The sequence below is a fragment of the Marmota marmota genome, unplaced genomic scaffold, assembly GCF_001458135.2.
Source record: "Marmota marmota marmota unplaced genomic scaffold, marMar, whole genome shotgun sequence".
Classification (NCBI taxonomy): Eukaryota; Metazoa; Chordata; class Mammalia; order Rodentia; family Sciuridae; genus Marmota; species Marmota marmota.
Window position 1 is genome coordinate 29,782,763 of NW_025999932.1, and position 27,337 is coordinate 29,810,099.

Sequence of the window (27,337 nt, forward strand, 5' to 3'; positions counted from 1 at the left end):
CGGGCAGCGGGATGGGGGAGCTGAGAGGGGCGTCCGGCTCCGGCTCGGTGGTGCTCCCCGCGGGGATGATTAACCCCTCGGTGCCGATCCGCAACATCCGGATGAAATTCGCAGTGTTGATTGGACTCATACAGGTCGGAGAGGTCAGCAACAGGGACATCGTGGAGACGGTGCTCAACCTGGTAAGGGAAAATGCTGCTCTCGCTCTGCTCCCCAGCCCCCATATCCTCGCTCCCCAGCGTCTCTGGCCCCCACCCCCCACCCCAGGTCATACACGCAGCGCGTCCCTGGGAGCAAAGCTCGTTCAGCCGGTATTGCCCAGCGGGTGACCTGCCTGCGTGCTGCCAAAGCCACGCCACCTCCCTCCTCTCTTTTGGTCCTCTCCTGCCACCTGAGCGCAGTGCCCAACTTAACACCGCTTCTTATCACTTCTCGTGACTATGAGTAAAAACCATCCCTTGCTGGGAAGGTTTTGGGTCGATTTTAGAGTTTAGTTAGGGTGTGAGGAGGCCTCTGGTTCTCTGGGGTTCTTTCTCCCTCACTCTAATTGCCCGTGGTGTCGCTCTCTGAGGATGACAGCCTTGCCCCTGGAGCCTAAATTCCCCAGTGCTACTGAAATGTGAGAAGCGCATTAGCTCCAACTTGAGCAGCTGGGGTGTGATGTTTTCGAGGGAGGAGAAAAATGATGCAGTTTTGCATCTGTCTTTAAATATATTCCAAGGCAATGATGTAGTATGTTGTAGCAGTATCCACCCCACCCCCATCTCTTAGGCAGTCTTCCCTTTTTTTGTAACATTGCCCTCAATATGCTGATCTCTTAGTATATTGTGTGTGTGCACATAAGCTTTAAAATGTGAGGGCACCAAATCATACAGGTTGGTTTCTATGGTTGCCTTTAGGAGCGTGGCATGTGGATAAAGACTAAAGGAAAGATGTTAACGCAGGTTTTGGTTTCTTTCATGATAAGAAAGAGTTACTGCAGAACTGTGTATGACTTAATGTTTTGCGCTATGTACAGAAGAGGCTAAGAAGCCTTCAAGATGACAGAGGAAGAAAGAGAAAGATATAAGGAGAGGAGAATCATAAATAGAGCATAATTAAGAGTTCATTTTCAGTGCTTTGTAAATGCAGTTTTTGCTGCAGCAAAGCTTTTAAAATAGTTTACCCTGCAATATCTAGTCTTTGACATACTGTAAGGTTGGGTTTTGGCAGGCAAGGTGTAAATCAGAAGCAATCAGTTGAATGTTGTATTTGGTGTGGAGTCACAGGAACACAAAAATATGCTTGCCAGGGGATTCTATAACAGCCATGCACTATGATTTTTCGGCCAAGCAGTTATTTTTATTTGATGTACTGGAAAACTGAAAGAAAGCTGCAGCTATGGCAGTGGTGCCCTGAGACATGGATTAGATAACGTCTGTGGTTTATGAACCTGTTAAATTCACAGAAAAGTTGAAGCTGTTTTTTTTTTTCTTTTTGCTAGTGTATGAAGTCAAAGATAGGCAATTATCTGTCTTTGTTACATTAATTGCTGTTTAAATAGAAATCATCTTTCCACTTTTGTGTACCCTTCAGATAAATCACCATAAAAAGTCAGTGTAAGTTTGGGAGAATGTCCTCCCATTGATATAACCAGTTCTTTTCAAAATAACTAATTGGTTTTCTTGGGATTTTCAGTTTAAATAAGTGCAAATAGGGGGTCAGTACTTTTTTTTTTCTTTTTAAAAGAGATGAAGTTTCAAAAATATGGTAGTATGTTAGCTGGTTATCTGTTTATTTAAAGAAACATTTTAAGTCCCCCCCCCCCCCAGTTTTTGTCTAACCAATATTTTTACTTTAGATGATGTGATAATAGTATTTGTATTCTTACTTAGTACATTTTAATCTGATAAGAGGCAGTAGAGCTTTCATAAACTGGACACTGATTTGAATGTGTAACCAGTTGGGACTCTGCAGCAGTAGCCATGCATGCTAGATCTGCTAGATCCGTATTTAACAGATGGGGTTCTTTAGATACATAGTAGACTATGAAAAGAAGTGAAATATTTCTCTTGAGGTAAAAAGAAATTTAACTCTTCAGTGCAATAACAATCTATGAATTATGTAAACATTATTTTAGAGATTAAGTTATCATTAAACCTAGAGTCCTTAGAAATATGGTAATACTGAAATGATATATTCCCCAATCCACTTAAGACCTGTAACTCATTGATTTTTGGAATAACAAAAGTTAGGTTTAAATTTTCTTTGTATATTTAAAGAATGCAATAACTTTTAAATGGAAACTTTTGGGACAAAGATTAAATAACAAAAGGAGTTCCTTATTATTGTTAATTATATTGATTATAGAATATGAATTAGTCATGTGAAGTATAATATTTCTTGAATGGTAGGTTTAGAAATTTATTGTTCCAAAACATTGTTGTAAATGTCATGTGAAAATTTAAGCTGACTCTCAAAAAAAAACTTGGAAATCAGGGACATTTAAAAAATAATTATCAAAACTTAACTATTTATTTCATAAGTAATACAGTTGATAAAATTTATTTAGGGTACTAAGTGGCTTGTTAATGATTGGAAGTCCCTATTTATGAAGTGAGTTTCAAAAATTTTTATTCTTAATTTAAATGTTAAAGAAAATTACACTGCTCTTTGTGACAGTAAAGGAATAAAGGAAACTAAACTTCAAAACATTTTTTTTTTTACTTTAAACAATATTCTTGTCATAGTCACCTTTGTCAAAATATGTTTCTTTTTTCCTATCCATTCTTCCTATATAGTATGAGAAATATGAGAGTACAACTGTTTATTTTTGGGTAATGTTTTACACTTGCCTTGCCCCCAAGGTTAAAAGTTTTGTAAAGTTTAACTATGTAGTAAAATATAGGACTTAAACACAGTGGTGGTTGGAATTTTTCTGTTTTTGTTTGCCAAAGGTAGATATCCATTTGTTACTACTCAAGTGGATTATGGGAGTTTGGTGAAGAATCACAAATGTAATGAGAAATAAAATGAATGATTTCATTGTAGATACATATATTTTGTATAATGGTAGGATAGTGGACTTAAAACATTAATCTATGTGATGGAGAGTATTAGGAATATGAGCAAATTAGTTTGTAAGTAATGTTACAATAAGAGTACATTGTCAAGGATTTTTCATTGTAGTTTTACCAGTGAAAGAACTAATTATTGACACACTTTGACTTCAGGAGGAATTATTACATGTGGTTTTATAAGAGAGTTAAACTGTATTAAAGAGATTTTTCTTGTTGGTTATTGTAAAGTAGGCACACTACTTAAATCTATTGCTTCCTTTGTAAACATACTTGACATATGTTTATATACGGTTTCTCCTTGAAGTAATGCTATGTAAATAGCATGTGTTATCTTTCTTTATAATGTGCAAGTTTGTTTTTATCACAGATTCTAATATGAATGAGATTTTTAAGAAAAGATTAAATAGAGGACTAATATTTACTTAATGAAAGAATTCACAGTAGGGTATTTTGAATAGTCATCTTATGCAATATAGTTTTATAATTATAGAATTTCATTTAATTCTATAATTATGGAATTTAACCATAGACTTGTAGTTTTTTCATGAATTACTGAATTATTGAGATTTTCATGAATTTTTAGATTTTTTTCATGAATTACTGTGGGTATATCATTATGTATTTATTTGTAGAAATGGTATTTCCTTTAATATTATTTTTGGCATTTAAAGTGTCATGCTGTTTACTATATTGAAAGCATAACAAGATGCCTTGATTTTGTGGCCTATTAAGTTCCTTTACTCTTGGCATCTGGATCATGGTATTTTATCAAAAGGGAAATTTTAAGTTATGTTTTGTACCTGATGTGACAGTAACTCTTCTTCCTTAGAGTGGTTTCATTTGTACCTTGATACTCAGAATCATTTTATTTTGATGATATTTAGAATTTCACAAAAAGGTATGTTTTGCATTTGAATTTATTTTAAAAATATATAGTTGAATTTTAGGTAGACTCATGGCAGTCCTTGATAATTATGAAACCACATTTATTTATATTAAAAGAATTTCCTGCATTTTAGTTTGCTTTTCATATTAACTTTTATATTTATTCTTGCTATTGAGTATGGAAAATTAAATACATAAGTATTGGAAGTTTAAATATAAAAAGTTTGGAGATTTTTCACAGAAATATTAACTTAATCATATGATGACACTGAAGCAGAAAATATTCTAAAGCCCGTTTGTGATTAAATTATATTAATGTTAAGTAAATATTGTCAGATTTTGGTATAGACTATGCTAATAATTAAAAGTAGTTCAAGGTTCTCTCTTCTTTTGCTATATTTTCCCAAGTGGTATAAAAAAATTCACAGCGTCTAGCAGATCCAGCCCCATTTTGTATACTAGTATAGATGTATTATATTCAATCATCTGCATTTTTACTGTTTACTTAAAATATTTTTATGCATCAGTCCCAAATGTTTTTCATTTTATGCATGCAATTCTGATACTTCATGCAGTATCAGTCTTCTCTTTTGTATTACACATCACTCTCTATTATTACAGTTATTTTTGTTCCTTTCTCATTCTAGCCTGTGAATTCCATGAGGGCAAAAGCTGATCTTTTATATATTTTTTGTATTTCTGACCCTTGAGTAAGTAAGTTCAATGCATTTTGAGTATGCAGGGCAGTAGTAATTAGGACCAGTTTTTGAAAATTGTGTTCAAGAGTAGGGTCTGTGATCTGGATTCTAAAATAAATTAGACTCATGTAAATTTAATGTATTATTTAGCCCCCAAACTAAGTATGTGTTGAATATGTATGTGTTATCTGATATACATATCTATGTAGGTATTACTTCATATGTAAATATTATTTTTAATTGACATCTGTGAATAAGCAAAATTTTGATAAAAACTTTTTATTAAACTCATACGTATGATCAAATAGATGCATGTAACAAAAAGCATGTTATTAAAATATTTATAATATATTGACTAGAAATTAAAACAAACAAAACAAAAAAAAATCATTGTCAGCTTGTTATATTACCAGAGCATTAACATCTCTTGTTTTTGTCAGTCTAGCCTACATTCTCCTTTTTTGTAATGGTACCTCATCTCCTGTTCTTAATTCAGCTGTGTGAGGTGGGTTGACTCTACTTTCAGTGGTGACCAAAATCAGTGATTGGTTTAGGGATTAACATTTAACCAAAGGTGCCCCAGAGTCAATCCAGGACTTGTGCTGGAACTCCACCTGTTGGGGATACTGAACAACATCCAGACTCAGTCTGTGGTTGTAGTGCCTGCCTTAGAATTTGGGCAAGGACTGGGGATATAACTCAGTTGGTAGAGTGCTTGCCTTGCATGGACAAGGCCCTGGGTTCCATCCTCTGCACTAAAATAAATAAATAAATAAATAAAAAAAAAATTATTGTGCCGGGCATGGTGGCACACCCCTGTAATCCCAGTGGCTCCAGAGGCTGAGGCAGGAGGATGGTAAGTTCGAAGCCAGCTTTAGCAAAAACGAGGTAACTCAGTGAGATCCTGTCTTTAAATAAAATATGAAATAGGACTGGTGATGTGGATCAGTGGCTGAGTGTCCCCCTGAGTTCAGTCCCCAGTACACACACACATTTATGTATTTATGTGTGTGTGTGTGTAATTGTTGTTAGCTAGTTTTAAATTATTTGAAGTTGGGTTGTTGTGACTTGTAAATGGAAAGAATCGCCACTAGCATAGAGTTAGTATCTAGAAATTAGACATTATAAGAAACAGCTTAAATGCTGAAATGGAGTCCAAGGTATTGAGAACTTTGCTATTCCCTCAGAGTTCATTTTCAGAAATATAGAGCAACTTTTTAAAATGTCAGCTACGTTATATTTGCTCATGGAACTACCACTTGGGATGGAATTTTAGTAATGGTGAAATCTTTGATAGTGTCTTATAGAAGAGAACAATTAACTTTTGGTTCAAGCTGGCATGCCTGAAAGCAGAGTAAGGAAAATGTAGTCTTTCAAGTAAGAGAGGCCCTTTCTGCCTATAGCTGCCTATCCAAATAGAAGACAATCAATATATCAAGAGGCTTATAGGATGGCTAGTGTGGTGGCTTACTTCTGTAATGCCTGTGACTCCCGAGGCTGAGGCAGGAGGATAGCAAGTTCAAAGCCACCCTCAGCAGCTTAGCGAGGGCTTAAGCAACTTAGTGAGACCCTGTCTCTAAATAAAAATATAAAAAAGGGCCTGGGGATGTTGCTCAGTGGTCAGGCGCCCCTGAGTTCAATCCCTGGTNNNCCCCCAAAAAAAAAAGAGAAAGATTTGCAGGTTGGAAAATCCATTTTTTTTAACCCCCTGTCAAGGAGGAAATATTTAAATTTGGTAAAGTTCTGTTTTATAAGCTTCTCCTAAGCACCTCTCTCTCTCTCTCAGTCCCCAGATCAAAGTAACAATCTAATTGTAAAGAGCTCTAAACTAGGGACCATGTGATATGCTAGTTTGCCTCCTCAACCAGCTTCTTGTTTCACATTGCTTCAAAGAAGATCATCAAGCTGAGATTTAAAAGTACTGGGAGAGGCCTGTTGCTGAGAGACTGAAACTTATAAGTTGAAACCCAAATTGATATACTGTATTTCAACAAGAACTCTTGTTTCTGTTGCTAATTCAACTCACTGAAGTAGATTCAGCAAAAGCTTACTAAGGTTTTAGGGAAGCTGTACTTCCAGAAGAAACTTCAAACCTGGTAAATAGAATTCTGACTTCTTGAGGCTTCATTAAGAGAAAGTATGCTGTTAAAACACTGTAGCCTCTGAAAATGAAATTTGTGGCCATGGAGGATAATGCAAAAGTGAGCTCATCTTTAGTAGGATTGAATGCTTCCAGAATTGGCTTACCATATAACTCCATTTACCAGAATTAGTGCTTTGAATTAGTGACCATAGTTTGATTTACCTTCTCCACTCTTCTAAGTGGGAGTGATTATTATTGTCATAATTTGTGTTTTTCTCTTATCACTGTATGTTAGTTTTAAGAGGGATAGTTAAATTTATTTTCTTGCTATATATTAGTATGAAGTACCACCAAGGAGAATGTACATTTGTATGTGATTAAGAATTATGTTCATAATACAGAAATTTCAAACTTGTAGCTGGTTACAATAACTTGACATTGTAATTTCCCCCCCATCCCATGGTGAGATGGTGAGTACTATTTTCTGTTGTGGCTAAGATGGTAACATTATTAAATATGAGTATTTAAAAATTATATATATGGAACAAAATGGATGTATGAGTTGAATGGCATCCCAGGGTTAGATGTTTCAGATATTAATTGTTAGACTTTCTAGCATTCATTCTTTCTGCTGTTAACAATTCTAGTTTTTCTGAGACATGTCTGAGGGGTCATTCCTTCTCTATTCATTTGTATACTTTGAGACTTTCCTTGGTCAGACACAGAAATTTACCCTTTGCTCATCAGTAACAGATAATGGTTATAAAATTTAGCTATACTTTTTAGACAGCTTGATAACTTATTTCATTCTTCTGGAGAAAGAAAAAGGTGCTTTCACTGGGGTTGTTACAAAATGTTAGTATGTAAGTCAAGAGTTGACTGGCAGTCTGCCATGATGGAGGCAGCATCTGCTTGAGAGGCACCTAGAACCAAGGGACGGATTGTTGAGGGCATCTTTGGAACCCCTCCAGTCTATCTTCAGACTGAATTCCTATTTTATTTAAGCCAGTTTGAATCCTGTTCCTATTCATTGTACCTTAAAGATTTCTAATACTCTAACTCAAAAATTACAAAAGAACCCATAGATATTTAGTGTATAGGACACATCATAAAAAATTAACTTGTCAAAGGACTTCTTTCTTTCAAGAAAGAAGAAACATATGTATGTATGTATATGTGTGTGTGTATCTCTCTCTCTCTCTCTCTCTCTCTCTCTATATATATATATATATATATATATATAGAGTTAATTTTAGATATTTACCTTCACTAAATAAGAACATAAGATAATAGCATGAAAAAGAAGTGATTAAAAGGAAATAATCATCGTTACATTGTTAGGTGGGGAATGCTAAAATAATCATAAATGCTGTTGTTGGGCATGTAAAATGTTAGTTATTCTGTTCAGCAGTTTAGCAGAATGTATCAAGAACTTTGAAGAAGTCCTCTCACTAATCTTTAGTTCTTGAGGCTAAGGAAAAATTACCTGTGGATAGGTATGAGAGTTAAATGTAGTTTTGTGATGAAAATAACTGACAACAACTTATATGTTCAACAAGAGTGAAAAGTTAAATAAATTGTTTTGCATCGTGTTACAGAATAGAATACAGCCATTAAAATTTCTGTGCCTCAGTTATCCTACTTATAAAATGGAGACATCTATCTTGTGAGTTGATGCTACAGATTGAATGAATAGGTGTGAAGTACTTAGTATATAGCTAACTTTATTTAGTAGTTACTATTGTTATTTTTATTCTTAGTCCTGAGAATCATCTAATCATCGAAAAAATTAATAATCTAACTAAATTATGAGGTGTCCTGTGTTAGTTTAGAGTATCTGAGCCTGGTGAACCTGTTAGGGAGTGCATCTCAGATACTCACCTGTCATGATTTTCTGGGAAGCATAGAAGATCTGTTCTGAATCCCTTATAGTCTTTAGCAGTGCCTATGGTAGTTTTCGTTATTTCCTTCTTTGGGTGAGGAGTGTGGAAAACTAGGAAAGGGATAGGTGTAAGGTAACAAGAGTTCCTTTGCCTGGAATCTGCTGCATCTCCTCCTTCCCTGACGTGGGTGAATCTCACATATAGATGTATTAGGACCTGAATGGTGATTCTAAGCAAATAATTCCTCCATCTGGGAGTATTTGCTTAAATATTTAGAAGACTACTTGGGTAACAACCCTGAGGGCAAGTTAGAAGATCGAACACTATTTCATAATCAGTTTGTGTTAGAAAATAATATTAGACTATATGTTTTTTTTTTCAGCAGTTTATTCACATTTTTTCCTTCTGCTTATTTTAATATGTACCACGTGTAAGTTAGATGAGAGCTACGGTAAAAACTTTTACAATGACTGAAATCTTACTAGAAAATAATGTTAGACTATATTTTAATGGCTGTTAAGTATTTACCATGCACTTCTGAAATTGAGCTGCATATCTAATCACAGAATAACCCCATTTTATAGATACCATTCCTTCATTACAGCTGGATTCAGAAACTAAGGCTGGCTATAGGGAATGTGAGGAAGTAGACAAGACTGTGCAGGTACTGACTAGCAGAACTGTGACTCATAACTTTCAGTTTTCAAAGCTAGGGTTCTTTCCCATTATTAAATAAAATATAGTTACTTAGATACTATCCTAAATGCAGTGTTGTGTGAAGAGATGACATTGGAAAGGGAGGAACCAGCCAGCCTCAGTGAGTTGATTCTGTAGTTGGGAGTGTTTGCTGTGTAGGACTTAGGACAAGCTGTTCAGATGAAATAAAAATGAATGCATGACAGTTGGATGGATTTGTACAGAAGTGACCGAGCAAGAACTATACTATGAGCTTTTGAGATTTGGGGAAATAATTGACTATACAATATTATACATGGTAACTGGCTTTGAAATTTATACAATTTAGCGAGGAAAATGTTGAATCAGAATATATATTCTGATTATATTACAATATTAAATAAATGATATAGCATTTAGGATATGATAACATTACACAAATTAATATTTTAACTTATGCATTAATGCATTACATAAAATAGATTTGGGTGATTTTCTTGTTCTATGGTAGAGGTAATTTTGTGAAACATCACATATATATATGTGCTTGAATAAAACAAACAATAGGAGGTCTGGGTAATATAATTTCCAATAGTTGTGATTTCTCTCAGTTTATTAAATTAGAGCAAATATTAATTAGTATAAAATTTTATGGGAGTATAAGTGTTTAGATATATCTCCCTTTAGTAAATACTTACATCTACTGAGAGAAATAACCTGCAGTTGATTTAAAGGTGAGATTAAAGGTGAGATATAAGTAACTCTACTGTTACTTAAGATTTTTTCAAATCTGGAAGAGAATTGGCATTTATATATTGGGCTTGGATTTATCTTTTATGTTTTGAATACCCTCTGCCAACTCCTTTGAAGTAAATGGGTATTTGCTTTAAGTATGGTTGAGGTTAAGGGGCTTGTCTAATGTGCAATGCTGTTTAGTTGTGGAGGAGACACTCAGAGTCAGATCTTCCATTTCTATGTGTGTTGCTATTTAAAATATACCATTATATTGGGCTGGGGATGTGGCTCAAGCAGTAGCGCGATCGCCTGGCATGTGCGGGGCACTGGGTTCGATCCTCAGCACCATATAAAAATAAAAAAATAAAGATGTTGTGTCCACCGAAACCTTAAAAAAATATATTAAAAAATCCCCCCCCCCTCTAAAAAATATATACAATTATAGAGGCTGGGGTTATAGCTCAGTGGTAGAGTACTTGACTCAACACCACATAAAAATAAATAAAAAAATTAAGATATTGTGTCCAATTTAAAAAAATAAGTCTTCAAAAAATAAGTAAAACATACCATTACTTTTGATGATGGTGCTGATGTAGTGTAATAGCAACTTTGAGTCATTAAATTCTTATGTTAGGCACTGTGTTAAGCATATGACATACATCATCTCATTCAAGCATCCTCTTTTTTTTTGCAAATATTCTTTTTTCTTTGTTATTTTTAGTTATACATGACAATAGAATCTACTTTGATTTATTTATACAAACATGGATTGTCTTATTCTAATTAGGAACCCATTCTTGTGGGTGTACATGATGTTGAGATTCACTGTGGTGTATTCATATGTGTATTCATATGTGTACACAGGAAAGTTATGTCAGATTCATTCCACTGTCTTTCCTATTCCTATCATTTAAGCCTCTTGACCTGTGATATAAAATCTTCAGTGAACAATAAAATCATTGTCTTTCCAAGGTAACTGAAGTGTGCAATCTTAAAAGAGAAGTGTTTTCATTTCTAAACATATACATATTTTGTTAAAAATGTTATAGAAATATTTAACTTTCTTAAAAAATGTTATAGAAATATTTAACTTAATTTGTACTAATTCTTTATAACTTGATCACCCTTTTATAATTCTTGAATTTAAGTATTCAAGAGTTATTTAGGAGTTAATGCAAAACTGTTTATTTTGTTGTAGTGTATTGAGTGTTACCTGCTAAATAATTACTACACTTCTTCAGTTATAATCTTTGATCTTTTGTCTAAAAAGTTCCTGTTCATTTCGAGACCTAGATCTTAACCTCAATTTAAGAGAATCTTCCCTAATATTCCCCTCCAAATTGTTCCTCCTTTCCTTTGCTTTCCCATACATTTTGTACATCTTAATTGTTTATTTTTCACATTACCCTAGAGACACTGAATCTATTGAGGATAAGAATATTATTTTATTCACCTTGTTATCATGAGTACTTAATATAGTACCTGGCATTTTGTGGTGCTTAGTGAACTTTTTCCTGTGTATATTTTTCACCTTTGATGGAGTAAGTTTGTTTTGGTCATATCTTGCTTGGGTTCAGATCTTTTTTTTCCAGGTTATGTTGATTTTTCTAATTTCTGTTTGCTGCTTACTTTAGCATTTCAGTTTGTTGTTTGGGGGTAGAGGAATGATAGAGATATATAGGTGTATGTATGCATGGTTCATGTTTAGAAGAAAGTTTTCTAAATATTTGAAATGGGTAAGGAGTCATGATGTCCCCCAGATCTGGTGAATAGTCCTACTCTTATTATTTGCATGGGTGAGGAAATTAAAAACGAGACAGGCTAAGATTCTACAGTTTTTCACAGACTAGAAATTAATATCTAGATTTCCTGACCCAACTCATTCCAGTATCCTTTTTTTTTTTTTTTTTTTTTTGGTGACTATAGTTCTACTTTGCTTCATCTTACTTGGGGTTCTGATTAATTATAATTTTAATATAGAAACAAGCTTTTTTTTACTTGAGCAATATCAGAATACTAGAGTGATAGATAAATAATTTACCGAATAACCTTGTATTCTTTTGCCATAGACAAGACTCTCTCCCTGGCTATTTAAAAATAATTTTGTAATCCTTGCCTTCAAATAACTTAAAGTTCAGCATAGGAAATAGAAGAATAAAGTAGTATAAAGTAATATTGCAGAGATATTAACAAAATGCTTTGGGGACATTCATGTTGTAGGGATTAACTTTGGAGGAATCTGGGAAGGCTTTATTGAGTAGAGACTTGTGAACTAGGTCTTAAAGGACAAGTTCCTATTCTTTAGGATAAAAAGGATAGGAATAGATCAACTTTTCGTGACTTAGATAGCTTGATTAAGGGCACAGGGTAATGAGAGATTTTCCATAGTTATTTCCTATAATACTAACTATAAATTGTAAATGAGAACTTTATTTTTTCTTGCAGAAACCATATATATATATTTATTGTAGTTGTATCCTTTGGTTTTAAATAATCACTTTTTAGTTTCTGCTTTAGTCTTCTCAAGCTTGTTCAGGTGATGTGGTAAGATTTATTAGGATCCAATTCACTAAATTATTTCAAAAGCTCTATTTGTGTAAGATATCTCATTTTGCAGTCTCAAGACTTCTGACATATTGGCTTAAACCAACAGATTTTATGTGTATAAATAAGAGGTTTACTATAAGAAATTGACTCACACAGTATGGGTATTAGGAATTCCCAAGATTGGTAGTTTGGTGCGCAGGAAACTGGGGTGTACTGATGGTGAAGATTTGCTGCACGTTTAAAAGCCTGAGAACCAAGAGAGCCACTGGTATGAATTCTGACATCAAAGTTGGTAGGCACAAACTCAATAAGTGCTGCAGGAAGAAAAAGACTAATATCCCAACTGAAAATAATTAGGTAACAGAAGTTAGCTTTTAACTTGTGGAAAGATCAGCTTTTTTTGTTGCATTTAGGTTTCAACTAATTGGATGAGACCTGCCTACATTAGGGAGGGTGGTCTACTTTACTCATTCCACTGATCAATATGTTAATCTCATCCCAAAGCACCCTCATCGACATACTCAGAATAACGGTTAGCAAAATATCTGGACACCTGATGACCCAGTAAAGTTGACACATAAAATTAAACATCATAAAGGGTACATATTTTCCCATAAACTCTCCTTTCCTTTGGGGGAATGCTGTTGAAAGATATATTTTGTTATACTATTGCAGAAAAATTATATACTTTACACATTTTTAAAATTAAATATTTATTTTTTGTAGTTGTAGTTGGACACAATAACTTCATTTTATTTATTTATTTATTTTTGTGAGGTGGTGAAGATCGAACCTAGGGCCTTGCACGTGCAAGGCGAGTGCTCTACTGTTGAGCCAACCCCAGCCCCCATACTTGTACATATTTTAAACATCTAGTAAGTATTAACTGAATGAAGTATAAAAATACAGGAATCACACACTGGCAAAGAATAAGGTGATTATTATTTTGAGAATATCAAAATTCAGAAGAGAAGATTAATATGAGTAGCCTACCCTCTTGCAGTCACCATTCTATTTTCTGTCTCAGTGAATTTTACTACTTTAAAGTATCTCCTGTCAGTGGAATCATAAAATATTTGTTCTTCTGTGTCTGGCTTGTTTCACTTAGTATATAATGTCTTCAGTCCAAACCAGCCTCTCCTAGCAATACATGTGAGCTTTCTGAGCCTGTATTTGTGTATATTACATTTGTAAATTCATTATCTACTGGGCCAGGCTCAGTGTGTGGGTAGGTCCAAAAAGAAAAAACAATATCTAAACCAAAATACCACACAGTTCAATAAGCAAGAGTAATGTCTTTTAGAATCAGGTTCTTTCCTTCTTTTTCTTTTGTTTTTTATTGATTTATTTTTTAATTGGTGCATTATAGTTACACATAAAAATGGAATTCATTGTGCTATGTTTGTACATGCACATGACATCTTTTGGTTAATTTTATTCTGCTCTTCCTCCCCTTTCCTATTCCTCCTCATCATGAGGATCTCCCTCCCCATTTTAATACCTTATTTCTCTCTAGCTTCCAGATATAAGAGAAAATATTTGACTCCTGATTTTCTGCATCTGGCCTAGTTCATTCAACATGATGGTCTCTAGTTCCATCCATTTGCCAGCAAATGAACATAATTTTATTCTTCTTGATGGCTGAGTAAAACTCAATTGTTTGTACATACTATATTTTCTTTATCCTGTTATGTACTGAGGGACACCAAAGCTGGTTTCATAACTTGACTGTTGTGAATTATACTCCTGTAAACATTGGTATGCATGTATCACTATAGTGTTCTGATTTTAATTCTTTTGAATAAATACCAATGAATGGGATAGCTGGTGATATTGGTTTTATTTTCTAGTCTTTAGAGGACTCTCCATACTGCTTTTCATAGTGGTTGTACTAATGTGCATGCCCACCAATAAGTGTACCTATTCCCCCAAACCTTCAGCATTTGTTATTATTTATATTTTTGATGATTGCTATTTGAAGTGAAGTGATATGAAATCTCAGTGTTTTTTTTTTTTTTTTTGATACTGAGGATGGAACACTCAATCATTGAGCCCTACCCCCAGCCCTACTTTATATTTTATTTAGAGATAGGGTCTCACTGAGTTGCTTAGTGCCTCGCTTCTGCTGAGGCTGGCTTTGAACTCACCATCCTCCTGCCTCAGCCTCTTGAGCCACTGGGATTATAGGCATGCACCATTGCGCCTGGCGTCAGTGTAGTTTTGATTTGCATTTCCCTCACTGCTAAAGATGTTGAACATTTTTTTCATATATTTTTTGGCCATTTGCATTTCTTCTTTGGGGAAATGTCTGTTTAGTTCATGTGTCCATTTATTGAAGGTGTCATTTTGTGTGTGTGTGTGTGTTAAGTTTTTTAACTTCAGTGTATATTCTGGTTATTAATATCCTGTCAGAAAAGTAACATGGCAAAGATTGTCTCCCATTTTTTTAGACCTCTCTTCATACTCTTAATTTATTTCTTTTCCTTGGGGAAGTTTAATTTGATACTATTCCACTTATTGAATCTTTGTTTTATTTCTTGAGCTTTAAGGAGTTTAATTAAGGAAGTCAGTGCCTGCGTCAATATGTTGGCGTATTTACCCTATGTTTTCTTCTAGAATATGCAGTGTTCCTGGCCTAATTCCTAGGTCTTTCATTCACTTTAAGTTGATTTTTTGGAGAGAGAGAGATAGGGATCTAAACATGGATATCCAATTTTCCCAGCATCATTAGTTAAAAATGCTACCTTTTCTCCAGTGTATGTTTTTGGCACTTGAATCCAGGATCAGATGACTGGATCTATGTGGGTTTCTTTTTTTTTTTTTTTTGTGTGTGTCTTTATTCCATTGGTCGTGTCTGTTTTTATGCTAATACCATGATGTTTTCATAACTATAGCTTTGTAGAATAATTTGAGATCAGGTATTGTGATGCTACCAGCATTAAACATTATATGGAATAAAAAGATATGTGTCTATAGTAATATTTCCATAAGTCTTTGTTTTTTTTTTCCCCTTTCCCATTTGTTTTGTTCCCGGAGTGTAGCTGTTCTTGATTTTCTTGAAGCTTTTCTGTAAAACTTCCCATCCAGGGCTGGGATTGTGGCTCAGTGGTAGAGCGCTCGCCTAGCACGGGCGGGACCGCGGTTCCATCCCCGGCACCACATAAAAATAAAGGCATTGTGTTGTGTCCATCTACACTTAAAAAATAAATATTTTTTTAAAAAAACAAACTTCCCATCCAGCCTTAACCTTCTATATTCCTTGTACTTCTCTTCCTTTGTACTTCTCTTCTTCTTTCTCTCTATAATACAAAATCTAAAATAATTAGTCTGGCAAGACCATTTCAAAAAGTGGGAGAGGTAAAGAGACTCAGGAGGACAAGCTATAATTCTTTTGAGTAGCTACAGGGGAAAGAAAGACCAAAAACACTCACACATTAATTATTTTTGTCTTGTCGCTTAAAAAACTGTGGATGATAATAGCTAATGTTGAAGATAATTAGACCCAGTGATTCAGTTCCTTATTGAATATTGACCCCCCCCTTTCATCTACAGTGAAACACCAGTAATTCCTTTTTTAACTAAGGAGCTGTTAATATCTTTCATTAAATAAACTGTTTTAAAATTTAAAAAAAAAAACAAGAAAAAGCAAAAACTTCTATTTAATATTTATCTTCCTTCTTACTTGTCTAGTTGCAAGTTTTTAGGGAGCATGGTCCATATCTACTTGAATGCATTTTATATAACAAGGTGATCATTTTAGTTCTAGTCCTTTACTTATGTATTTTTAAGAAGTAATAAATACAAAGAGATACAGTTTATCTCTTTTTGTTATACTATTGCAGTGTATCCCTACCCATTTACCAGTGACAGCTATCTGTATGCACCTTTTGAGTCTATTTATAGCTTTATTTGTCTCATTATGGGTCCATCTTTAATATATTTGCTTGTTTTTATGTTTGTCTATAACTGTCCTATCCAGTGTGACAGTCTCTATAGCTTGTGGCTGTTGAACACTTGTGATGCAGACATTAAGAGTTGAAATATGCTTTTGGTATAAAATATACACCAAATTTCAGTGGCTTAGTTTATAACACAAAGTGAAATATCTCATCAACAATTTTTATATTGATTACATGTCAAAATAGTAATTTTTTTGGGATATATTGCCTCTAGTTATTTTATTACCATTAAAATATGTTTATTAAAATTAATTTTACCTGTTTTCTATTTCTTTTAGACTATATTGATTTATAGCTAATTTAGTTATAGGTCTCGTATTATGGAGGCTTTGGGAAGCAAATACATATTTTGTGTGGTTTTATAAACTTATCATGCAGTTACTTAACCTTTTATCTTTGGAGTAAAAAAGACTTGCTTTGGCTTGAAATGAAATTAGAGGATGTTCATCAGCAAGAAGGGAATGATAGATTGAAATCTTGTGATTGATAAGGGGAAGTGACAATGGGAAGATACTCCTGATGCCTAGTAAAGTGATGGGATTGTTACATGATAAGCATTCCATAAATATTAAAAAAAGTACATCAGGATTTGAGGAGATAGTCATGAGAGGGTATGTGGCCCCTTGAGCAGCATTACAGTTGAAATGTACAGGTGTTAAGTTTGGACCTTGAGGAGATTGGAGGTAATTTTGGTATTTTTCAGCACCTGTCCTTCGGCTGCATGTGAGTGTAGGATCTAGAACTTTAGGCATTTGTAATAAATGAATAAGAGAATCGGTGGGGGAAAGGATAAAAGTAAGTAAATTGAGGGTGTAGGAAATTATTTTTAATTTGTTTTCATAAAATCAGAATTCTAAAAATTGTCCACATTTTATCAAATTAGAATTAATAGATTGTTAAAACCTAGAAGGAAATTCAAGCTGTTCTAATATAGTTCAGTGGTCTATCAGAATCATTATGAATTAAGAATTTTTCCCTAACTGGTTTGGTAAAATGATTGTTTTGTTAACTTCCTCTGTGAAGAAATTCTGTCCCTTTATCACCTCTTAAAGGAATGATTTTTCTTTTTTTCAAATCATAGTTTTTCATTTACTTACTTTAAGAAATTGAAAATATATTATATATTAGAAGCCAGGGCAAATAATTTTATATGTAATAATGCAGCAACTAATTATAAAGTCATGTATTTACTTGTTCTGATTTGTAGGAGTTGAGATTTAACTACTGATTTTTGCTGAAGTAGGTTTTTTTCACATTGTAAATTTTTTTGGAGTATCTGTCCCTATGAATTAAACATCCTAAAATGTGGATTTTATGTATTTTCTAGTTGTCATTTTGTTCTTCTTTGTTTCATTGCTATTATTGCTAAAGTCATCCACTGGGCAGACAGCAGGTCCTAATTGGGTGGAATTGTAGGTGCAGTCTTTTAAACGTCGACTATGCTAAGTTTAGATCCAAATGGAAATGTAACCCATTTCCTTGGCCTCATTAGTATCACACAGGGACTTGCTAAACTAATTGGTCACAGTTCAAAAAGATTCCAGGACGGACAAGGGATTGTTTTGAACTATTATCATTTTCTCATCCAGGCTTTAGGATCAAAGTAAATTCATTTTTAGGATGATAATTTACTTATTTTGGGAGTTGATTGAGTAGCTGTGCAGATTTTTTTTTCGGTAAAAATAACTCATAAACACATGTATGTGGACTATGTTGAACGAATAGATTTTAGTCAGGTTTGCTGATGTTCTTCATTAAAAAAAATGGAAAAAATATATATATATACTGTAAATAATGTTTAACTTTATTATTGATGTACAATCTGAAATTTAAATTAATATATTTTGGATACCACATGACAAACTGTCATTCAGAATGACAACAACCCAATTACATTGAAAAATTATACTGTCAAACTCTGAAATAAATTGAGGATGACCTGCTTAGAAAATACGAATATACACATTTACAACAGAGATTTTAATTCCAGTGAAAAAATCTTGGGGTATTGGATCACTATAATAATGCATCCTATATTTTAGAACATTAATTTAAATTATGTTTTATATATAAAAGGACTAAAGGTATATTAATGGGGAGGTAATTTATAGGAATAAAGCACTAATTAGATGTAATGAAGTCTTATAGAAGTTTTGCTTTATATAATTATCAGTACATGGTAATGATAAATAATGTTTAGCATACAGTGATAAATTATTGAATTATATATTTTTCAGTTTTGGTTCAGTTATTTGATATGGATTATTACATTTGATTTATAGATTATCCAGTTCATTTATTTCTGGCTACTTTTTTTGGTAAGCCATTATAAGTATAGAAAAAAAACTAATAGATCTTCTAGCATGCTCTTTGTATGTGTGTATATGTGTATACATATGCACACATATACATGCACACACAATCTTTATATTGTTCAAGCCATTCATACTTTGGGATTTCCTATTTTATGTCAGTAAACCTCATCCATCGTAAGTAATGCCATTGACTTAATAGCACAATTTAAAAACCACATTCCACTGGGGAAAAACCTGATCTCTCTGCTGTGGTAAAAGTTGCCTAAATTATTCATGGAAATCAATATGTCAGCCAATTAAAATGTATTTTATTGCCAACAAATACTTTGGAGGGCAAATTGTAAACATTGTTATAGAGTTGAAGGAACAATTAATAGAAGAAAATATAGGAGTTTGTTTTACAGTTGGATGAAAGTACAGTTATTGCCAACATTTTTGTTTATGTTATTTGTAATGTGTTTTTAAATAAATGAACAATAGTTTTTTATAAACCAATATAAAATATAAGTGAAGGCACACTTTTACAGAAGTTAATTTTTTGTTCTGTTTATCGAAACCAGAAATCAAGAAGTAATGGAACCTACCTTTATCCGGAAAGCAGGGTATATATTTTGTGAAGATTTTATTGACTTATTAGTGAATATTTTACCTTGTATTAGATTATCTTGTATTTAGATTGTTACTTTGGGTATTAGTTATTAGGGATGTACTTTAAACAAACTTCTAAACAAAATTTCTTGAAATTTGGAATGATAGTAGTACTTGTTAAGAATTAAAAGATCAGATATGGAAACCTGGGCATAGAGGAGTTACTAGTTTAATCTGGGCTACGCAGGAGTTACTAGTTTAATCTGGGCTATTAAGATGCTATGTACCGTAGGACTGGATTTTAGGTCTCTGAATTTCTAGGGTAGCCAGCTATCTTTTATATTAACCATGGTCCCTTGTGTTTGGCTGGTGTATTAGTATATTAGGGCTGCCCTAACAAGTATAACAGGTTGGGTGGCTTAATAATAGAAATTTATTTGAACATTTCTTCTTGGCTTGCAACTCTCTCTGCCTTCTCCTTTTGTCTTCATGAAGTCTTCCTCTGTGTGTCTGTGTCCTAATTTCTTCTTCTAGGGATACCAGTTGTATTGGATTAGGGCCTACTCATATCACCTCATTATGTTTTCTTAACTATGTATTTAAAGGTCCTACCTCCAGGTACAATCACAGTCTGAGGTTCTGGGAGTTAAGATTTCAGCATCTGAATTTTGGGGTGGGGGGTGGACACAATTCAGCCCATATTAGCTGGTGTTAACAAAAGTGAAAACTAAGAAGAGTGATGCTGAGAAAAATGTAAGATCTTTTTTTTTTTTTTGGTATTGGAGATTGAACTCAAGGGCACTTATCACTATGTCTCCAGTCCTTTTTGTTTGTTTGTTTTTTGTGGGGAGGTACTGGGGATTGATTCAGGGGCATTCAACCATTAAGTCATACTAGAATCCTATTTTGTATTTTTTATTTAGAGAAAGGGTCTCACTGAGTTGCTTAGCGCCTCACTGTTGCTGATGCTGACTTTAAACTCAAGATCCTCCTGTCTCAGCCTCCCAAGCTGCTGGAATTATAGGTGTGTGCCACTGTGCCCTGCTAAGATCTTTTATTAGCAAGACTTTACTTAAATTTCTTTTAAATTTAACAACATTTTTCATTTTTTAAAGTCTTTACTTTCTTATTTTGAATTATTTCATCCTTTTTATGCTTCAACTTTTTCCTTTTTTTCATGTTTTTTTATTCTTGTATGCTTTCATTTGTGCATTCAAAGGTATTATTCACCGACATCACTTTAAGCCCTATTAAGATTATTTTCTTCTGCTAATTACATGATTTTTAATATCTATTGCACTGGCTATAGAAAATGGAGGTCTTCACTTTTTAATATTAGCTATAATCATAACAATAACAGTGAATCTCTGTTAACCTTGTATTAAGTAATAGGCATGTGCTAAGTGTGTGCATTAAATTTCACTACAGTTCTGTGAGATTGTTAGTGTTTGATAGGTGAAGAAACTAAGGTTAAAAGACGGTGTACTTTTTCAAAGATTTTATAGCCAATAATTATTATTAGTCTTCAAACAGAGACAGTACTTGCTGTGCTTAAAGCCTCATTTTTTAGAATTCTTAACAATTTGATTTGCTGGTATGTCAAATCCTAACTGTAGTCTCATTGAAAGTAAAGTATGGAACTAGTGTGTTGAATAGCAATATGTGTTGATAGCTTTTTTATAACTATGGTGTTTACTATGGCAGGTATTCATACTTAGCATTGGATGTCTAAATATATTAAAGTTTTGATTTCTTTAAACCCTTAAGAATCTATTTACATATCCAAGCACAAAATTATTCAGTGTCTCCTCTTTTCTTAGCATATAAGCATCAGTTCAGTAGCATGATATATTTGGCATGTCATGATTTCCCCCGGCCTCTCTTCTTGGTGACATTTTTTTTTATGGGTTCTACACACTTTAATCATAATGAACTACTACTCTTATTTTCTGGAGTTTAACATATTTCTTATCTCCTTAGGTTGCACATATTTTTTGGTTTCATTCAGGAAAGATTTTATTGATCGCTTGCTCAGGCACTGTCCAAGTATGTTTGTTTTCTGTCACTATTGAGGAGGAAGGTGGAGCTGAGAAGATAATTTATTCTTAAGGACCAAAAATGAGTTGTTTGTAGGCAGGTGTGGGCTGCCCTGAAGATAATTTGCAAATGCCTATTTGTGTTTAGCTGAAGTTAAAATGAGAAGAGGCAGGAGAAAGCAGGGTTGTGAAGGAGGAACAGGGGGAAAGTATTACCTAGGTTCCTGAGTCCGTTAATAGGTTGGTTCAAGTTAATACTAACTGAAGCTGAATTAGATCTAGGAGGACAGAAACAGTGGGTCAGGGAAAGGACTGTTATGAGTAGTATGCTCTGACCTATCACAGCAATGTTTTCTGGGAAACTGTCACTGTCAATTTGGGTAAATATATTTTTTTTCTGAGTTGATGGTTCATGTTGTATTCTCCCATTATTATTATAGAGTATGTTATCAACAACATTCTTAGATAGTCTTAAACCATGAAAGATCTCCAAATATGTGATAGTGAGGAGAAATATTAATTCAAATGTATTGTTCTAGGTGGTTGGTGAGAGCATAGGAATAGTATACCCAAATCCCAGGGCAGGGCAGGATTGGAAAGTTTATTCTTGTCTTTAAGGACTTCAAATTCAAATGGAAGACTTGTTTGTAAATTAAAAAAATATGAAATAATGTGATCAGGTCTTTGTGGTATAATTAGACTTAATCCAGTTCCTGACTCTGCTTTTTTATTGCTTGTGACTTTAAAAGTGAAAGTGTGTATTAGATACCATCATATTGCAGAGGAGAAAGTGATTAGCTATTTGGAGGAGTCAGGAAAGATTTTAAAGTTAGAGTATTCACCTACAATTGGCTTGGAACATTAAATGAAGTTTGCTGATCAGACTAGATGGAGGTAGGGCTTCCAGATAAGGGAATTTGAATCTGCACAGTGTATTCACAAAATTTGAAATTTGAAATGTTTCAAAATCTGAGTATTTTGAGCACTAACATGATTTTTTTTTTTTTTGGTGGTGTTGGGGATTGAACCCAGAGTCTTATGCATGTGAGGGAAGCACTGTACCAGCTGAGCTATATTCCAACCCCCTAAACATGATTTTTGAATTAGGGATTCTCATATACTTAGAGTCTACCAGTGGTATGTTGTTTTTAAATTGTGCTATTAAGTCAGTGGCATTACTTAGGATGGATGAGGTTTACTGGCATATAATAGGAAATCCCAAAGTATGAGTGGCTTGAACAATATATAGATTGTGTGTGCATGTATGCTTGTGTGTGTATATATATATATATATATATATATATATATATATATATACATACACACACACACACACACATACAGGAGCATACTAGAAGATCTATTAGTTTTTTTTTTCTATACTTACAATGGCTCACAAAAAAAAGTAGCCAGGAATAAATGAACTGGATAATCTATAAATCAAATGTAATAATCCATACCAAATAACTGAACCAAAACTGAAAAATATATAATTCAATAATTTATCATTGTATGCTAAACATTATTTATCATTACCATGTATTGATAATAATATAAAGTAAAACTTTTATAAGACTTCTGGCTGTTCTTCAGATAAGGGATGCTCAACTTTCAGTACCTTCTTTCTAGAAGTATTTTCATGCCCAGCAAATTCCTACTTGCACTTTAGAGTTTAAGCTTCTCTCTCTACTAGAAATTGTTTTTCTAGAAAATTTGCAGAGTTTTGAGACAGTTAAGCATTCCATTTTTATGTTGTATTAGCACCTTTTACACATATCAATTTCAACTTACTGTCCTAAATGTAACATGGTTGACAAAATTGCCATTGACAAGATTAAGGGGTCCTAGACTATAAGGGGAAGGAGAAGAAAAAATAATATCTTTATAACTTATGTGTAATATTTACATTCATACATAAATAAAGGTATGTTACATATAAGTTGTATATAATTTAATATACATTTATATATAAGTTTACATATAAAATTATATATAAATTTATAAATTGATATAAAATTTATATAAAATTCATAAAATTTATACATGTAATTTATATGTAATTAAATTATATATTATATATAAATACCTTATATATTATAATATACCTTTTATTTATATATATATTAACACTCAAAATACACACAAAATACTCTTGCTTGTTTGTACCAAATACATTAAAATAATCATAGTAGATAAATTTTTTTGTGAATATGGTGTTAGGTGAGTGTTATGATTTAGTAAGGACTCTTGATAAGGAAGAGAAGAAGCACTGTTACATTAAATGTGTACATCAATTACGAGTTATGTGTTAATTTCAGTAAGGTTTAATGTGACATATTTCTTAGAAAAAGAAGTATGTTATTCTCTGTACAATAATTTCTTGTCACGGAATTTCTGTTTTCATTTTGCAAATAAAAAAGTGAAGTGTGGTGAATTTGAAGTTAAGGACTTTGGGTAATATGGAACAAGAGGATTTTGCAGGAGAATGAAATGAGCAAAGCATATGTTCATTCCATGTAGCTTGATGTGATTGGATAGACTAGTGTCCTCTTATCCTTTTGATATTTTTAATATTTCTTTACTGAATCAGGACTGCTTAGAGAGGACAGACTATTTTTTGGTGAAGTATATATAATTATAAGAGTGTCTTTTCTGGCTCCATTATGTGCTTGCATCTGTTAGGCGTTTTATAACCAGGAGCTGATGTACCTGATTCTCTATATTTAGATTTGCAAATTAATTTATAGATACTATTTGAATTAGATTAGTTTCTGTATCCTGATTTTCTGTAAATAGATTGGCATTTGTGATGTCAATAATCTGAATTCAAATCCTGGCTCTGCCTTTTCTTTGCCTTGTGACCTTGAGCCAAATGTTACATTTCTCTGAGTCTTTCTTTTACTTTCTTTATATATTTATATCTGTTTTACCATGAATGAATATAGATGTATGAATATTATTTGTATATTTGAAAGCAATAAAGAAAAGATGTTGCTTTCCCCTTTATTCTTCTCGCAAGTGGGAACTATGTACATGAGAGAATTTTATTTGTATATATATATGTATATGTATATGTATATATATATATATATGTATATGTATGTATATATATATATATATATATATATATATATGACAATTATATTATTAATTTCTGCTACTATACAGAATATTCATTTGGCACATTTCTGTTCAAAGTGTGACCCACTGATGAGGTTTGCATATTTGTTAAATGTGTGCTGGTCTAAGGGGGGATAAGGAACTATGCCAGAATGCAAATTGGCTTTGTAGCTAAGCACACTCTTATTTATCTATTTTTTAATTATTATTATTTTTTTAGTTGTAGTTGATACAATATCTTTAATTTATTTTTATTTTTTTTATGTGGTGCTGAGGATCGAACCCAGGGCCTCACACGTGCTAGGCGAGCGCTGAACTGCTGACCCACAATCCCAGTCCCAGCACACTCTTTGTTTTAACTAACCTGTTTTTCCTTTTTTTCGTAACTAAACTTTCTTGATGAAGGAAACAGTGTGTTGATTCCTATTTTACTTTAATATCCTCATTTGATAACACTCTGAAGAGTATGAATATAGAGTACTTTTGGGTGACATTTGAACAAAACTATGTTCTATTTATATTATTTTTCTTTTGATTTTTGGTGTTTGAAAGGTTTGCCATTGTTAGTGAAAAGATTATTGATTTTGGATTTGGATTCTAATCTTGTATTTATCACTAATTTGTTGAGCAAGTCACTTTATGTGTTTTAGGCCTTATTTTGCCTGACCAAACATGAAAATCGGATTAGATGTCTTTGCTCCTACCGTGTAGGTTTTTAACATGCCAATAATCTGTGATTTTTAAATGACTTTTTTTTCTTTTTAAAAAGCTGAACATAGACCTAGTTAAAATAAATAGTAAGAAACACTGGCTAGAAGCATGCTTTAAGAAACTTCTTTTTTGGAATATATATTTTATTAAACTCCTATCAATCATATGTCAAGAAATTGGTGATAAGGAGGTGATAAATTAATGAGACTGTTTTTTGTCTTCAAGTAGTATCTTGCCAAACTCATGGTGAGAAAGGTGTCAATCCATTTATGAGAGAGAGCTCCACTCCCATGACCTAAACCTTTTCCAGTACACCTAGTCTCTTAATACTGCTACATTGAGGATTTAAAGTTCCAGCCTATGAATATATGGGGGATGCACTTAAACTATAGCAAATAGTGATCTTCTGGAGGAGCCAGATAGGTTAATATTAGCATCCAACACACACACACACACACACACACACGTGGATATATAAGTAAATATAATAGATGATATATTAGAAATATGGACTAAAAATCTGTGCCACAGGAGGCTGTAGACTCTTTAGAGCAAAGGTAAGCAAATCTTTTCTGTAAAGATCCAGGTGTTTTAGGCTTTGTGGGCCATATATCTATTTTAATGACTCAAATCAATAATTGTAATAGAAAATCTGTCATGGAAGTGAAAATACATCATTTTCCAGTGCCAATTTTCTGGCAGCATTTAGGTGTCTTAGAATTAAATTCAACTCTGATACTAGTTGAGTTAGTGTGAACCACAAAAGTTAAGGGCAAAATCCTTCAATTCTGATATTAAGTACCTGAAGTGAGGGTAGATTGTACAAGTTTTAAGGAACCGGAGCAAAAGTGCTTTCACTTCAGATGCCGGCTTCAAGGGGCTACCTGCATTTCTGCCCCTCTGACTACAAATCATAAGTTCTCCAACCTCCATAAGGCTTGATAATTCTTAGAATGACTCACAGAATTCAGGAAGTACTATACTTAGAAATACAGTTTTATTATAAAGGACACAACTCAGGAACAGCCAAATGGAAGAGATGTATTAGGGAAGGTTTTAGGAGAGGATGGGCCTCAGTTTCCATCTATACTTTCACTCTGGACATGCTGTCAACCAGCATATCATATGTTCCTTGAACATCCTAATCCAAGTTTTTATTGAGACTTCATTTTGTAGGCCTGCCTTACGGGTACTGGGGTTTGAATGCAGGAGTGCTTTACCACTGAGTATCACCAGTCTTTTTTAAAACAGTGTCAGTTTCTAAGTTGCTGAGGGTCTCATTAAGTTGCTGAGGCTGGCCTTGAACTTGTGAGCCTTGTATCTCAGGCCTCCTGAGTCTCTAAGATTATAGGTATAGTCCCTGGGCCTGACTAGTCTACAAAATTGAACTCCAACTTCACCTTTTCCCTCCTTGGTCTTTTTGCTTTGTCCTTTTTGGTGTGGCTACCCCCTCTCTTGAAATTATCTAAGGACCCATGAGTCATCATGTTAGCACAAACTCAGGTATGGTCAGAAATACCTTGTTATGTATAACAACAACAACAAAAATACTCATCCCGCTGGGGAAAATCTAAGGATTTTTGAAGCTCTGTGCCAGAAACTGGAAGCAAAGATCAAATAGATATTTTTAATTACTATAGGCAGCCTTTACTGATATGTAAATGAATGAGTGTGGCTGTTTTCCAATGTAACCTTATTTACAATGAGACACTAAGCTAGACCTTATCCCCAAGCAGTAGTTTGCAGACCCTTGCTCTAAAGAAATGGAAAATCCTTCAAAAGGAAGGACCCATAGTTGTAGATGGACAGTGTACCTTTATTTGTTTAGTTTTTTACGCAGTGCTAAGAATCCAACCCAGTTCCTCACACATGCTAGGCACTCTGCCACTCAGCTACAGCCCCAGCCCAGGAATGTATCATTGAGCTGTATATTTTATTTCTTTTAATTATTTACAATTTAAAAAAATATGTTACAACCTCAGTGACATAATTTTGGAGTTTTTTTTTTTTTTTTTTTTTTTTTTTTTTCAATGGTACAATCTC

General features: G+C 33.4%; 1 protein-coding gene across 12 annotated transcripts in view; it reads left to right on the forward strand.

Annotated features, from left to right (window-relative positions):
- Window position 1: 1 nt before the first annotated feature.
- The window catches only part of Nbea (neurobeachin), a 646,499-nt gene continuing 619,163 nt past the window's right edge, over window positions 2–27,337 (forward strand). For 9 of the 12 annotated variants that reach the window (XM_048800824.1, XM_048800826.1, XM_048800830.1 and 6 more), the window contains exon 1: window positions 7–182. In XM_048800824.1, coding sequence (XP_048656781.1) covers window positions 12–182 — 171 coding nt within the window. In that variant the 5' untranslated portion in view covers window positions 7–11. Of the gene's footprint in view, window positions 183–27,337 lie in introns of all 12 variants that reach the window. The other 3 variants (XM_048800828.1, XM_048800832.1, XM_048800829.1) reach the window with 1 other exon arrangement.